Source organism: Ornithodoros turicata, unplaced genomic scaffold, assembly GCF_037126465.1.
Source record: "Ornithodoros turicata isolate Travis unplaced genomic scaffold, ASM3712646v1 Chromosome36, whole genome shotgun sequence".
Taxonomy (NCBI): Eukaryota; Metazoa; Arthropoda; class Arachnida; order Ixodida; family Argasidae; genus Ornithodoros; species Ornithodoros turicata.
This window is the reverse complement of record NW_026999366.1, coordinates 1,455,229-1,470,038: the sequence shown is the minus strand read 5'-3', so window position 1 is coordinate 1,470,038 and position 14,810 is coordinate 1,455,229. Positions and strand designations below refer to the sequence as shown.

Below are 14,810 nucleotides of genomic sequence, written 5' to 3'. Positions count from 1 at the left end.
GTTTTTTTCCCCTACCGTTGTGCGCGCCAGGTCTAATTATGCATTGCCACAGGAGGACGTGTCGAATATCATTTTATTTTTTTTTATTTTTTTTTATTTTTTATTTTTTTTAACTATAATGCCAGCCAACTGAGGTCGGCCAAGGCATGAATGTACATACATCATTCAACGTACAACAACATTTCACTGAGTCGTATATGTAGCATGTAATCCATCACAAAAGGACTGCGACGACTGGGCACATACAACACTGTTTGGAAGAGCATTCCATTCAATAGCGGTGCGGTGAACGAAAGAATACTGGTAACAGTTCACCCTCGGTCGAAAAGTGTCTACATGCCGGCAATGGCGAATTCTGCTCTGTTGAGTGGAACTCAGCGAAAACAAATTTCGATAATCAATTTTCAATTCGCCAGCTAAAATCTGAAAAAACATCTTCAGTCTATGCAATTTCCGACGGTGTGCCAACGGCTCAATACTAACCTGTTTGTATAGAGCAGTAACAGATGATCGCATATCGTATGAGCCGCAGATAAAGCGAAGGGCGAGCCTTTGCACGCGTTCCAACTTCGTAATATTGGACACTGTGTAAGGGTCCCAGACCACGTCAGCATACTCAAGGATAGGGCGGACGAGTGATTGGTACGCTGCTAATTTTGTCGTACGGGTACTGTGTCGCATGAAGCGTCTAAGGTACCAGAGACGCTTACTTGCTCTTCTCGTGATGTAATCCACATGGTTATTCCAACGCAGGTCTGAAGATATTATAACTCCGAGATACTTGTAAGTATCGACAACACGGAGTGGCACGTTATTTAGCGAATAGGAGTAAGAAAGGGGGCAGCGTTTGTGTGTAATTGTCATTTGAACACACTTAACCGGATTCAAATCCATCTGCCATTCCGTGGCCCATTCAGATATGCGATCCAGTGAGTCATTAAGTACTACCTGATCTTGCACAGAGTTTATACTGTTGAACACAATGCAGTCATCTGCATACAATTTGCAATGTACTGATACACGTCTGACTAAATCATTAATGAAAATAAGAAAAAGTACGGGACCGAGGACGGAACCCTGCGGTACCCCGGAGCGCACTTCTGCCCTGGACGAACAACAACCATTGACGACAACAAATTGCGACCTATCCTTCAAGTAAAATTGTAACCAATTAACTAAGCGTTCGTTATTGATAATATAAGACAACTTCTTCATAAGTTTAACATGGCAAACACGATCAAATGCTTTCGATAGATCCAAAAAGAGAACATCAACCTGACCATTATTATTCAATACGTCGGCTAGTGTGTGAACAGTTTCAATTAGCTGGGTAATAGTTGAAAACCCACGCCTGAATCCATGCTGAGCATTGGTGAAAAAACCGTCTTGCTCTAGATAACAGATTATGTGATTACAGACATAATGTTCTATTAACTTGCTGCAAACCGGTAGTAACGAAACCGGTCTGTAATTGAGAGGACACAAAGAGTTCCCGGACTTAAAGACAGGTACAACGTGTGCACACTTCCACTGTGTTGGTATCTTGCCTAGACACAAGGATTTGTTGAAAAGCAAAAACAGGTACTTGGCACACCACATCGGGAACCGTTTTAAAAATGCAGCAGCCAGGTCACCTTGACATTGTGATTTTTTTTCAGACAGATTTAACAATGACACCAAAATTCCTTCCTCAGATATAACAAGATCAGGAATGAAAACAGTCTTATCAACAATAGTCAAGTTCGTGTCTCCATTGTCTGTTATAAAAACATTTGAGAAGTAATCGTTAAAAACATTCGCTATAAGCCCTGGATCATCGGTCTCGACATTATTATGCGTGATCCGATTAATGCATGATTTCGGACCTCTTAGGTAACGCCAGAATTTTTCGGGACTTTCTTTAAGGTAATTATGCATGGTAACATTAAAAAATCTAAATTTGGCAGACTTAATCTCTGCCCTCAGTAATTGTTTCAATCTAGATAGACATGCGCTGTCAACCTTACGTTTCCGCATTCTGGAAATCCGCCTCTTTAGCTGTAAGACCTTTCGAGTGATCCAAGGGTTATTTTGCCGCACTTTCTTAACTCTGTATGGTACGAACAGCTGCACACACGTGTCAACAAGACCCTTGAAAGTTATCCAGGCCTCGTCTATGTTATCGCAATTGCCCAACATGTCCGCGAAACCGTCAAAATTGAAAGCAAGGTAGTCGATAATACTTGTATCATCAGCGTGGTTAAAGTCATAGAAGGTTTTAAAGGCAGGGGACGAGCAGACACGTTGTGCCAGTTCGCATGAAACAGACACTATACGATGATCTGATATGCCATCATGTATATTCACGGAAAAGGGCTTGGAGGCGATTCGAGAAGATAAGAAGACAAGGTCCAGAATAGATCCACCGTTTTGCGTGATACGTGTCGGACTGTGGACAATCTGGGACAACATTGACGAGAATATAAAATCGGCAAAAAATACTGTATTAGCACAAGCCCCACTTAGAGGAGTACAACTATCCCAGTCGACACAAGGCAGATTAAAATCTCCGCCTATTATAATAAAAGGATGAGTAGAACAGTACTGAGAGTAGAAACGAGCCAGTGAAGAAAGAACACTAATATCAGAGTTAGGAGCCCTATACACCACGCCAACAATCATCTCCCCAAACGGAAACAAAACTTTCACCCAGAGTGATTCAACGTTTTGAATTTCAGGCATCGGGCTATATTGAACTTCTTTTCTGAGAACAATAGCTACTCCACCACCCCTGCTGGACCTGTCCTTTCGTAAAAGGACATGAGATGGGGGAACAATTTCTCTATCCTGGACATTCTCATGAAGCCAGGTTTCAGTTATCAAAAGTATATCAGGGTTATATACCAACAGTATCATTTCTATTTCTTCGGTTTTGTTAACCACGCTGCGGGCGTTTATCGTTAGTATTTTGAGTCCTGCGTCATCATTGGTTGGGATCGAGTCTGCCTCGAAAAATCCTGAACAGGCAGCCTTCAGGCCAAATCTCTGGCGTATTAATCATTTCAAAATCTTCAGCGCTAGTGGTCAAACAAAATGAGGAATAAGTATTTACCCTCGTTCTGAGTTGCACACAACGGAAGGCTCTGTCACCAAGTGCAGAGCGTGCCACATTATTAATATCGTCAGTTGTAGTTGACGGGTCCAAACGCGTTACAAATAACGACCTTTCTGGCGGCGGGCGCTGAGCGACTCTCAGAGTCGATGACTTTGCCGTACCCACAGATGGCGAGGGATGACGTGGAGGACCACGAAAGTCACTGTTGGGTAGTTTCATTTTAAATCGAACAACGTGTGAAAGTCGTATTTTTTAATTCGCCCAGAAAAAATATATGTTAGAGGACAGCTCAAACGACGCAAATCGCGCCACGCGCGATGCTCGTGCGTGTAGTAGTTTCCGCGTAGGAGAAGGGGAAGTCTGAGGCTGCTTGAGCACGCTTTCTTCTGGACCGACTTTGACGGGATCTAGCACCGCTAATTTTATCTGTAGGAACTGGAGGTTTTTTGTGATCATAGGCTACACCATAGACATTGTCGACAGTCACCCACAGGACTCTGAGAGCCACAGATTTTCTGTTAAAAAATGCCAAACTTGGCGTAAACGTTCAAAACGGCCAAACTTTGTTACCAATTTTCTTCATGACGGAACGTCTGAGAACATCGAGCTTAGTGCCATTCAATAGGACATTGAAAGAGGTTCCGTGCTGTATAGAATTCATTTTCCTCAGCCCAGTTGTTTCTGTGTTATTAGCTTGAGAATCACACATGGTAGGCGAAAATTGCCAATGTTGCATCTCAATTTTCTCAAAAATGCCATCTTCGATTTCCTTGATTACTTTTCAAAAGGTGGCGTCATGTCTCTACTTTAGACGCCAAGTGAGACAATCTTTTATTTTTGCCTGAGAGACGCGCAGCGATTTTTTTTTGTCAAGCAGGGTGCACGACACAGGGGTGGCATCCAATGTATTGCTCCGTAGACGGAAGCGTGGTGGGCGAACGCAATGCATCCTGGACAGGTCCTGGTCGTACGTCACAGCAAACGTCAAAGCGCACGTGACCTTAAAGATGGCGGCGCCCGTGATCGGTCTCCAAACCGTTTGTAAACAATGCGGTTGTTGTTTCTGGACGACGTTTTGGATGTTTTTCGATCACGGTAATTATTTTTATCGGATAAACCCACTGTAAAACGCGCAGTTTTACACATAAAGCCTCGTATTGTTGACAGCTTCCAAAGATGTGATGACGACCGCGCGTTAAGACTTACGAAGCCGATGTGATGTACGTAAACTTTGGTGAAATGGGCTAGCATGTTGCGGAAGAAGCACCGCATAGCTTACGCTGGCAAAATATGGTCATCTCTTGGTGTTATGACGGTGAAAATATGCCGGTAAGCGGCAAAACGACACGTAAAGAAAGTCACATGACCTCAAAATGACGTTTTCTATGACGTGAGACCAGGACAGGATGGCAGTTTTGCAATGGCGGGTTTGTGTCACCCCTGTGGTGCACGAGGCTGCGGCCTTGCGCGCCCCACCCACGAGCACGCGACTTTCAACCTCTTCTTTGCTACATGTGTCCCGCTGACGGAGAAGTCAATGCCACACTGCGTGAGCTTGTTGTAGTGTCCCCAGAGCATCACTTCACGTTTACCCAATGGCCTTCCAGTTCCGTCAGGCTTATTCAAACCGTGGGAGAGTGCATGAGTTGCCTGTGCGCCCTTGACGAGAAGCCCAGGTTCGACGAACATACCGAGAAAGCAGTGAGAAGAAACGAAGCGCTTCGTAGAGATCTTTATCCACTGGTAACATCTTAGCTTTTGTTTCAGGTTGCCACCAGTCCCCCAGGAAGTGTGAAAGTCACATCCTTTTCATTGGTAAAAGAACGAAAAGCGGAAGTTTCCAACAACGTAAAATGTGCCCGCTGCGAGATCCCTGCAGGTGGTGGCTGCTACCATTAAATTAGCATCATCCGATAGCTTTACACGTGTCCTATCACATGATATAAAGTGAGTGGGTTCAAGCGCAGGGATGCCAGAAGGACTACTGAAGACCACACCGAGGGTTTAAGGTACCTACGGCTACTGGAAACGAGGGATTTTAGTTGTGCGTTGTTCTGTCGGAAATTTTGATTCCCACGGCGACACTGACACATCTCGGTGAGGGCGAACGGTTATACTTGAGAGCAGCAACTGTCATCACAGCGGTCTTATGGGTTTTGTACCACTCGTCGTGGTTCCGAAATAACGCTACGGAGCATAAAACTAATTAAAGAGAGCACGCACACCTTCGGAGCTATCACTTATTGCGCCCAAGTTAAGAGGCGACTGCAACCACGCGACCACAAATTTGTATTCTCAGGTGTTGTAACTTTCTGTCCCCTGTGGCCGTAGTTCTGCCTTCTTAATATTAACTCGCACGACAGCCTCATAGCGTGCGTATGTGCATTGCCTCAAGCACATGTGCGGGAGAATAGTGAATATGCGCACGTGGGTATACGCACACGTCGTGCGTGCGACTCCCATGAAAGTGCGTAATAGCAAGTTCAAGTCGCCCACGAAAGTATGGCCCTGCGTCTCCAAAGGAAAAAATAAACATACGTACCATAAGTGCAAAAGAAGTACATAACGCAACATCTGGGCATTAGATTACAAAGCAAAGACTACGAAGCAAAACGCGCTCGTAAACATACGAGAGAAAGCAAAGAGAGCTTTTGTGTGGAAAAATCGCTCCGCGGAAAGGTAGCCCTACGTCTCAATCAAAAAGAGAAAAGGTACTTTACCAGCAGCGCAAAGTACCGGCATAATTCTGCCCCTGTGGAATAAATCGTGAAAAATATGCTTTTTAGAAATAATTAAGATCGAACATGCAAAATTTTCGCGTACCACTCGTGGTTTTGCGATACTAGGCGCCTCTCTCTCTGTGTCTATGTCTCTGTGCTTTGTCGGTGTGTTCGTCGAACTGGGGCTTCTCGTCAAGGGCGCACAGGCAACTCATGTACTCTCCCACGGTTTGAATGAGCCTGACGGAACTGAGAGAACATTGGGTAAACGTAAAGTGATGCTCCGGGGACACTACAACAACCTCACGCAGTGTGGTCATTGATTTCTCCGTCAACGGGACACATGTAGCAAAGAAGAGGTTGAAGGTCGCGTGCTCGTGGGTGGGGCGCGCAAGGCCGCAGCCTCGTGCACCATGCCTGACGAAAAAAATCGCTGCGCGTCTCTCAGGCAAAAATAAAAGATTGTCACACTTGGCGTCTAAAGTAGAGACATGACGCCACCTTTTGAAAAATAATCAAGGAAATCGAAGATGGCATTTTTGAGAAAATTGAGATTCAACATTGGCAATTTTCGTTTACCATGTGTGATTCTCAAGCTAATAACACAGGAACAACTGGGCTGAGAAACATGAATTCTATACAGCACGAAAGCTCTTTAAATGTCCTATCGAATGGCACTGAGCTCGATGTTCTCAGACGTTCCGTGATGAAGAAAATTGGTAACAAAGTTTGGCCTTTTTGAACATTTACGTCACGTTTGGCATTTTTTAACAGAAAATCTGTGGCTCTCAGAGTTCTGTGGGTGACGGTCGACAATGTCCATGGTGTAGCCTATAATCACAAAAAACTTCCAGTTCCTAGAGATAAAACTAGCTGTGCTAGATCCCGTCAAAGTCGGTCCAGAAGAAAGCGTGCTCAAGCAGCCTCAGACTTTCCTCCTCCCCTACGCGGAAACTACTCCACGCACGAGCATCGCACGTGGCGCGATTTGCGTCGTTTGAACAGTCCTCTAACATATATTTTTTCTGGGCGAATTAAAAAATACGACTTTCACACGTTGTTCGATTTAAAATGAAACTACCCTGTTGTCACTGTTTGGATTCTGTGTACGAGGCGCTGATGGCCGGTGTAATTGGCGAGAAGACACCCTCGTGAACGCGGCACTGTCGAGCGATACATGAGGGCTGTCCCGGTTGTCACGGGTTGAATTCTGTGCACTAGGCACAGATGGCTGACGAGAAGACAACATAGGGAACGCGGAACTGTCGAACGGTACTTTAGGGTTGCGGACAGCTGAAACGGATTGCGACGTGCGGCGTTGTAGAGCACCAGAGCCATTATCTTCTTGGTCTTTGGCTACCGAGTTGTCACTCGTAAAACCGGGAATTGTACAATTTCTAGCGAAGACGTCCGCATATGAAGCTCTGTTGGACGAAAACAACGGCTGGGTTGCACGGAGAGTATCAACACGTTCCAAAAGTTCAGACTTTGTCTTTGCAAGCTCTATCCTCAAAAAAGCTGTTTCTTTCTCGAGGGACTGAACGGTACGACAAAGCTGCTCGTTTTTCTGGTTCATATCGTTAACAGTGTGTGTTAGCGTGTCTACCTTTGCCAGGAGAATTGCCAGCACGTCGTCCTTGGAGCAAGTGTCGGTTCCATCATGGGCAGATGCAGACGAGGCAACGGTAACAGGTTCCGTGGCATGCAGGGTGGGCGTATCAGGGCGGGTGCCGTTTGACAAGAGTACAGCATCTAAAGAATTTCTTCGCTTGGAACAGCCAGTGCATTTGTAAATGCACACATCGTTCACAAACAACAAATCATAATCCTTAGGCGCGACATTGGCACACTTAGCGTGGAAGCATTTTCCACAGGGACCTGCGCATATAAGTTTCTTCTGTTTGCTGGATACAGACAGAGAACAGAGCACACAGACGTCCGACCCGCGCGACATCATGCGGCTGACCGCATTTCTTGGTTCTCTCACAATCATCTTAAAACCAACAGCGCTAAAACTAAGGTAGTTTAGGTCGCTCGTAAAAACAATGCCACTATTTTTTGCAACTCATGCATTGATGAGATTTGCGGTGTGGACATTATTTATGATCTGTGTGTAACTTTCGACGCCAAACTATTTCCGCGAACATGTCATGGCAATTAGGTCCTCAGCGCTAGAGTGCTATACTCCGTGGGAAGAAAGAAAAAGGAGTATGGGAAACTCCCTTGGGGGTGTCCACGACCGTCACACATATGACTTTTTGCTCCCTTGCTAAAGGTGTTCCCTGGACTCCCTTTCCTTAGGGTGTTCCCCTGGCACCCTTCCTGCAGGTGTTCCTTCACTGCCCATTACAGAGAACGCCAAATGCATTCTGTTTTCCTCGTATGAAGAAGAGCTGCGTGCGTGCACGTAGTTCTCTTTTGGCTTTTCATTTTCCTCCGAAGCGGCTGCTTCCGTTCATCTCTATCTGGCTGCTATGTTTCATTAAATACTTTATCATTCTTGCTACTGGCACGTCTTGGGTCACCTCAACTGGCGACCAGAATGGCGACTCCACCTGCAGTAACCTAGCGAAGAGTGGCTGTAGAAGATAGCACTCGGAGGTTTTGCAGCTCGGGAGTGCACGATCCCTCGAACGAAAAGTGGAGTATGTACCCAGTATGGTTTGAAGTAGCTGTTCCAGTGGCTAGGTTCACCGAAGACGCGGACAAATGCAGCCTGCTAATAACGTCTCCGACTCAAGAGGTTTCCAAACATTTGTGCAACCTTGTTCTGCCTCACGAAGTTTTGACCACGGCATATTTCAGGGCTGACCAGGTCATGATACTCCCAAAAGCAGTTTGAACGCCTCAAGCTTTTCACGACAAAGCAAGGTGGTATGGAGTCAGGAAAGGATTTCGTGCAACGCCTTTCGGCCATCATCGCTCACTGTGCATGTGAAACTGAAACGGATGTTCGTGCTTGCTCCTTGCTCACAGCATTCATTGTGAGTCTGCGAGACCAACGCGTTCGTGCCAGATTGGTACTGGAAATGGGGCTGACGCTGGATAAAGATGTTAACTTGGCCGATAACGTCAGAACCAACAACAAAGCCCGTGCCCTGCCTTCCGCGAAGCCTTCCGCAAAATTGTTTACGCATTTTCTTATCTATCACGATGCCGCTGTGAAACCGCCGCATGCACTAGACAAAGAGCTTACCAGCACAGTCCTTTGTCATTGCCGGACATCAGGCCTCTAGAAATAATGCCATGTTCCTGTTCGTACTTCCTTAAGCACACATATTCGGCATCGGATATAGCTCTTTGATTGCACTTCATGCCTGAAAACGAACAAGACGACGTATTTGGGTACTCATAAAGCAATTCAGAGTCCCCCTTTTATAACTTGCCTAGGGAATATCCCCTGTTAGCAGCTTGACTTGTCCCACATAGATATATCAGCGGTAAAAAACGGCGACGGATAAAAGCGCGGATATCTTTTGCTGCTCTCGTTAATTGCCTGCCAGCCTTATCCGCAGTGCCACCAAAACGTTAGAAACAATAATAAACAAAAATAACGGAGTAACGAGTTCCATGTATGTGTTGACAAACAAAAGTGGATGCTTTTATTGGTTGTCTTTGTTGAGTGCCTCGCGAAAGAGTGTGCCGGATAGAAGCCAAATTCGAAAGTGTGTCTGTGTGTCTCTGGTTTTCGGGGGGATTGTCCTTGACTGATAGATTGCGACGGCGTGGCGTTGTCAAAGGCCAATATCTAGACTGCTGGGCAGTGTGAACGCACAGTTGACATCGTGTAACTCTCACCGAACTTGTCACTCGGGGCATCCGTATATAGTTGGCACCCGCCGATCAGTCATGAAAGTGCCGGTATGCAACAGGTGGGTATTGTATGGCTTTCGAGCACGTTTACCAAATATTAACCAGGCAAATATTAACCATGACCGTGCTTCCAGCACAACCAGCTCTTGTAGTTTGCTCAGACGAAGAAAACGAAGATCTGTGCATCTATACTGGTAAATTAACCTTCTGTGGTTGGGTTGTTACGTTATCTTGGACTTCCGTTTAGTTTTTCTCAGTGTAAAACTTTTCCTGCTTTCAGATTTAAGTGTCCTGGCGAAAGATGACTCAGATAAAAGGGGGCCTTTTCGAGAAACAGGCGCGTAAAATCAGTTTTTTTTTGGAAATATTCCAAACGTTTGCGTGTTTCAGCGGATACCTGTATGAGCGATACATAAAATGAAAGAGGCATTAAAATATGAAAAAAAAATCATACCAAGTACAGCAATGGGGGACACCTACAGCCAGCGAAATCATGCCTCGAAGTAGGAACAAAATTTCGCTAGAAAGCATATTCGCTACTTTCTATATGACAGAGCGTTCGACCTGTGCGCGTAAATTTGCGCTTGACCTGCTGACATGGATGCATACTAAAGAATAAAAAAAAGAATCGCGTGTGGAATCACCTGCGAAATAATGCGGACAGCATTTCGAGTGTACAGCGGCGGGGCGCACAATATATTCATTTAATAATCCCGCATTAAAGTATGGTGTTTACAATGAGGATGCAGTATATGGGCTTTATTTATCTTTCACATTTCTGTAATATAACTCCGACTTCAGAACACAAGAGATCTTGCTTGACAGCGGATGTAACTGCTGAACGACTAATCCTCAATTAACATTAACATCAATTAATTCTCTTCATTTATGTGGTGTGGGAGGTGTCATGTCACCGTGAAACCCGTTGATAGCACCGGCGCAATAAGAAAATCAGGCTGGGAGCAAACGTGTGCTCACCCGTGCGCATTACGGCCTGCTAAGCAGCTACTTAAGTGATAAGGAGCGCACTGTTGGGGCTCAGTTGGTGGCGGGAGTTTATGTCTCATGAAAATAAATCTTGTTCGTCGTTCTGTAGTAGTTGTGTTCTTCTTCGGGGTTACGGCGAGTCGTATTTGAAATTACCACGGGTTTGTGGGCCGCGGATCCCACAAAATTGGCACCCAACACTGGTGTTTTCGACCTGCCGTACCATTCCCCCGGGGATTCCCCGTTCTTATTTGTTCCCGCCAAATAAGCACACAGGATACAGCCGAAAGCAGCACACAATATTGGGCCCATATTGGCTGGTCATTGACGATACGGGTGGAATATGGGGCCCGTTGCGCCAAAATTGGAAAAATCTTGTCAATATGGGTCCCATATTGCCCAGTTTGAGCCAATATTAGGAAAATCCTGGCAATATGGGTCTCATATTGCCTGTGCACACCCGATATTGACTGATATATGAATATTAATTGAAATACAGAAAATGGCATGTACTCGTGTTGCGCAAATGCCCAAGATTGGATGTTGAAGCGTGTGGAATTCAGTACATCGTTACATCCGGCAACTTCCCGCAGATGATACAATTGACAATCAACAATCCGAAACAATCGACACACGTAGCAATTCCATTGTAACATTCACTAGAACTCAACTCAACTTTCCACATACTGGAAGCAGACGCCACCTTGATTCGCGATGCCAATGCCACTAGGTCCAACTGACTCAGAGCGAGCGTGGCCGTTTGAGCGAAATCACGCGTCCTACAGCTAATGCGCATGCGCGACAGTAGGATCGGACGTTTCATACGGGCTTCAATGTCTCTGGTTACTCAAATGATAATGAAATTGCGGCAGGTCAAGTAAAAAACACAATGTTAGATAGCAAGGGATGGCTACTGTTGGCTAAGTTAGGTGCTTTCAAGTTGGTGCAAGCACTGTGAATTGCTTTGGCGTATGTCTGTCACCGTCAGGAAAGTGTTTCGCTCCCTTGTACTCTCGGAGCGGGTTGGAAATTTTTGGTTTATAGACCGTTGCGATCCCAATGAAGGCTTCTGAGGGATGTTTGGCATTGGCAATTCCGTGGGACTGCCCGTGTCCTTCAGCAAGACGGGCGTAGCACCCGTTCTTCGTTTTTGGCGCGATGCAGTGTTGTTGTTTTTTTTTTTGTAAATCTATGGCAACGTGGACCAATGAGATTTGCAGAAATGAAAAATTAAAAAAGGGGGAAGGGAGAAATAATATCAGTTGTGAATGTTAAACCGGATAAAGCTTTATTATTACACGGACTCCCTGTTGGCGTTAGCACAGAAATATGGGCAACATTGGCGCAAAATGGGCTTGCCAAGATAGGCAGCCCATATTGGTCCAATATAGAGCCTGGTTGCGCTCCCCATATTGGTCCAATATTGGCAATCTTGGCAGCCCATATGGGTCCAGTATTGAACCAATAATTGAGCCGCAGCACTGTTAAGCTCAGCGCGTTTGAGGCGTAAGTCCCAGCCTCAATTTCTCTCTGCGCACATTTAAGCAGCAGTTTCGGGACGAGTTCCTCCCCCTAAACTATGTGATGCGTATGCGTGAAGAGCTTGCAGCCCGAACGCAGCATAGTGATGAGAGCCTTTTGGAAAACGTTCAGGCGATTCAGGAACTGGATGGGGGAACGAACCGTCTCGTATTGGAAAAAGAGGAAGTGACACGCATTCCCGTCTTCTGCTGGAGCGAACAGCGATAAGAGGCAGGTTACTTCGAACCGTGTTGTCTTTTCTGCTAATACAGTGGCTTCGGTCCAGCTTGCCGATTGCAAGATGACATCGTGGTGCGCGTTCAGGGCAAATACGCTGCAGCTTTGGCGGACACCGGAGCAGCTGTTTCCCTGATCGGCGACACCAATCCACGATTAGTGTTGAGGGCGGAACATCTCGGTACGGACGACCAGAAATCGCCTAAGGCTCGTGTGTGATGCGGTTTACCTGCCGGTGGCGCGATACGCCTTACTTCGACCGTCTGTGGATATCGGGTCAGACAACGCTGTGTTTACCTCCATGGAGTGGCTGGAGCAATGATCCTGGGGCGCGACTTCATTATCCGTATGGGACTCATTATGGACCTACATCGCGGAGGATACCAGCATGCATGGAGCTGTACCTTCTATCCATTACTGGAGTGGACGACCCCTGGTGTAGGGCGACTGGCCCCGGCGAAACCGGGAACCGACTGGCAACAGCGATGAACCAAAGCAGCAAGCCGCTGGAGTACCTCGCCTCGCTGGACCATCACTGCACTTTGATGCATCACGGAACAGAATACCGAGAGCCTATAGTTGCAACTGCTGCCTTGGATGAGGGCCTGCGAGGATTTCCAGCTACCTCGGGGCAACGGGAAATGCTGGAGCAAGCATTGCTACCATTGTCATGGATGTTTACTTAAAAACCAGGTTTGACCGATTACTTGGAACACGTCATAGACACCGGCGACGGAAGGCCTTGGAGATGAAATCCTCGGCCGCTTATCGTTCACAAGCGCAAGTTGCTCGATGCCGCGCTTAACGAGATGACCGAGACGGGTGCTGTGAGACCCCCCGCTGCCCATGGGCCTTTCCGCTGGTACTGGCTCCGAAGAAAGATGGAACCGTAAGGTTGTGCGTATACTACCGTCGGTTGAACGAGGTGAGCCTCTATAGGCTCGAACATGTACACGATGGGATCAGCCCGTGTGTTAACAATCTCGGACTGCAGTCAAAGATTCCTTCAGATACCGATAGTACCTGATGATAGTACCTGATGTCGAAAATTCAACATTTACCTGTCATAGGGGACTGTTTGATCTCGTCCGGCTTCCGTTTGGACTATAATAATTATTGGGTGTTTACGTCGCGAGACAACTGAGCTTCCGTTTGGACTGCCGAATTCTCCGGCTAGTTTTCAACGAATGATGGACGAGGTTCTCGGCGATGCGAAGTACAACTTCGCCATGGCCTATATGGATGACGTAGTAATTTTCTCACGTTCATTCCAGGAACATTGCATCTGAAGCAGGAAGCATCTGAAAGTGGTGCTGGGACGCATGCAAGCCGCTGGGTTGACGGTCAATCCTCGAAAGATGCAGTTGGCAACTAACCCAATCGACCCGCTCAGGTTTACGGTGGAGTCCGGCACGGTCAGGCCGGATGAGAACGAGCTGAAGGATATCCCAGACTAGCCTTGCCCGCAGAATGTAAAGAGCTTGCAGCGCTTCCTTGGTATGATTGGATTTTATAGACAATTCATACCGAGGTGTTCGGATATGACTGAGCCATTAACTTGGCTATTGTGGAAAGGTGGGCGCTGGTCATGGGGGGAAGAACAAGATAACGGAGCGAACAGAGAGCTGGCGTGGGGACACGTCGTCAGCAGGGAGGGCATCATCCGATACACTTTGCAGAGCCTCACTTAAAGTCAACTCTAAGAAAAGTGAGTTTTTCAAACATCAAGTTACCTTCTTAGGGCGCGTATTTGATGGCTACACAAAGGCAGCAAAAGCAGAGTCCGTAGCACGGATAACTCAGCTTGCCAAGCCACAAATTTCCACTCGCTTCTTGTTTTTCTTGGTCTGGCTGGACACTTTCGGGCGTTCATCACACACTACGCCAGGAGAACAAAGCGCCTGACTCTTCTAACACAGAAAGACGTACCTTTTGTAGGGACAGCAGAATGCGAAGCTGCGTACAACCAGTTGGTTTCTGACATTTCCTCCGATCCAGTCCTTACGCTGCCAAACTTTTAACTTCCCTTACAGGTACATACTGACGCGTCATACAATGGAACCGCAGCTATACTCTATCACCGTAACTGTACCGCATCTACTCACCAACAATTGCATGTCATAGGATAGTACTCCTACACCTTTACTAAAGCTAAACTCAACTATTCTGTTACTGAAAAGGAAACACTTGCAATCCTTGTGGCCTTCAGGTACTTTCAACCTTAACTGGATGGGAGAAGGTTTCACCTTGTCACAGATAGTGGTGCCCTTACGCATCTACTTCAGACAGCACGACCGAAAAACCGGATAGTGAGGTGGATATTAGAGCTCCAGCATTATGACTGTGAAGTCATACATCGTCCTGGACGACTTCTCCAGGATAGGGACGCGCTCTCAGGGCTATCGCACAACCACAATGTTGACCATTTCAGAGTATTC

General features: G+C 46.5%; 1 protein-coding gene across 1 annotated transcript in view; it reads right to left on the bottom strand.

Moving 5' to 3' along the window:
• The window catches only part of LOC135373940 (uncharacterized), a 57,194-nt gene that overhangs the window by 17,070 nt on the left and 25,314 nt on the right, over positions 1-14,810 (bottom strand). The window contains exon 8 of the mRNA XM_064606981.1: positions 9,011-9,131. Coding sequence (XP_064463051.1) covers positions 9,011-9,131 — 121 coding nt within the window. The remainder of the gene's footprint in view (positions 1-9,010; positions 9,132-14,810) is intronic.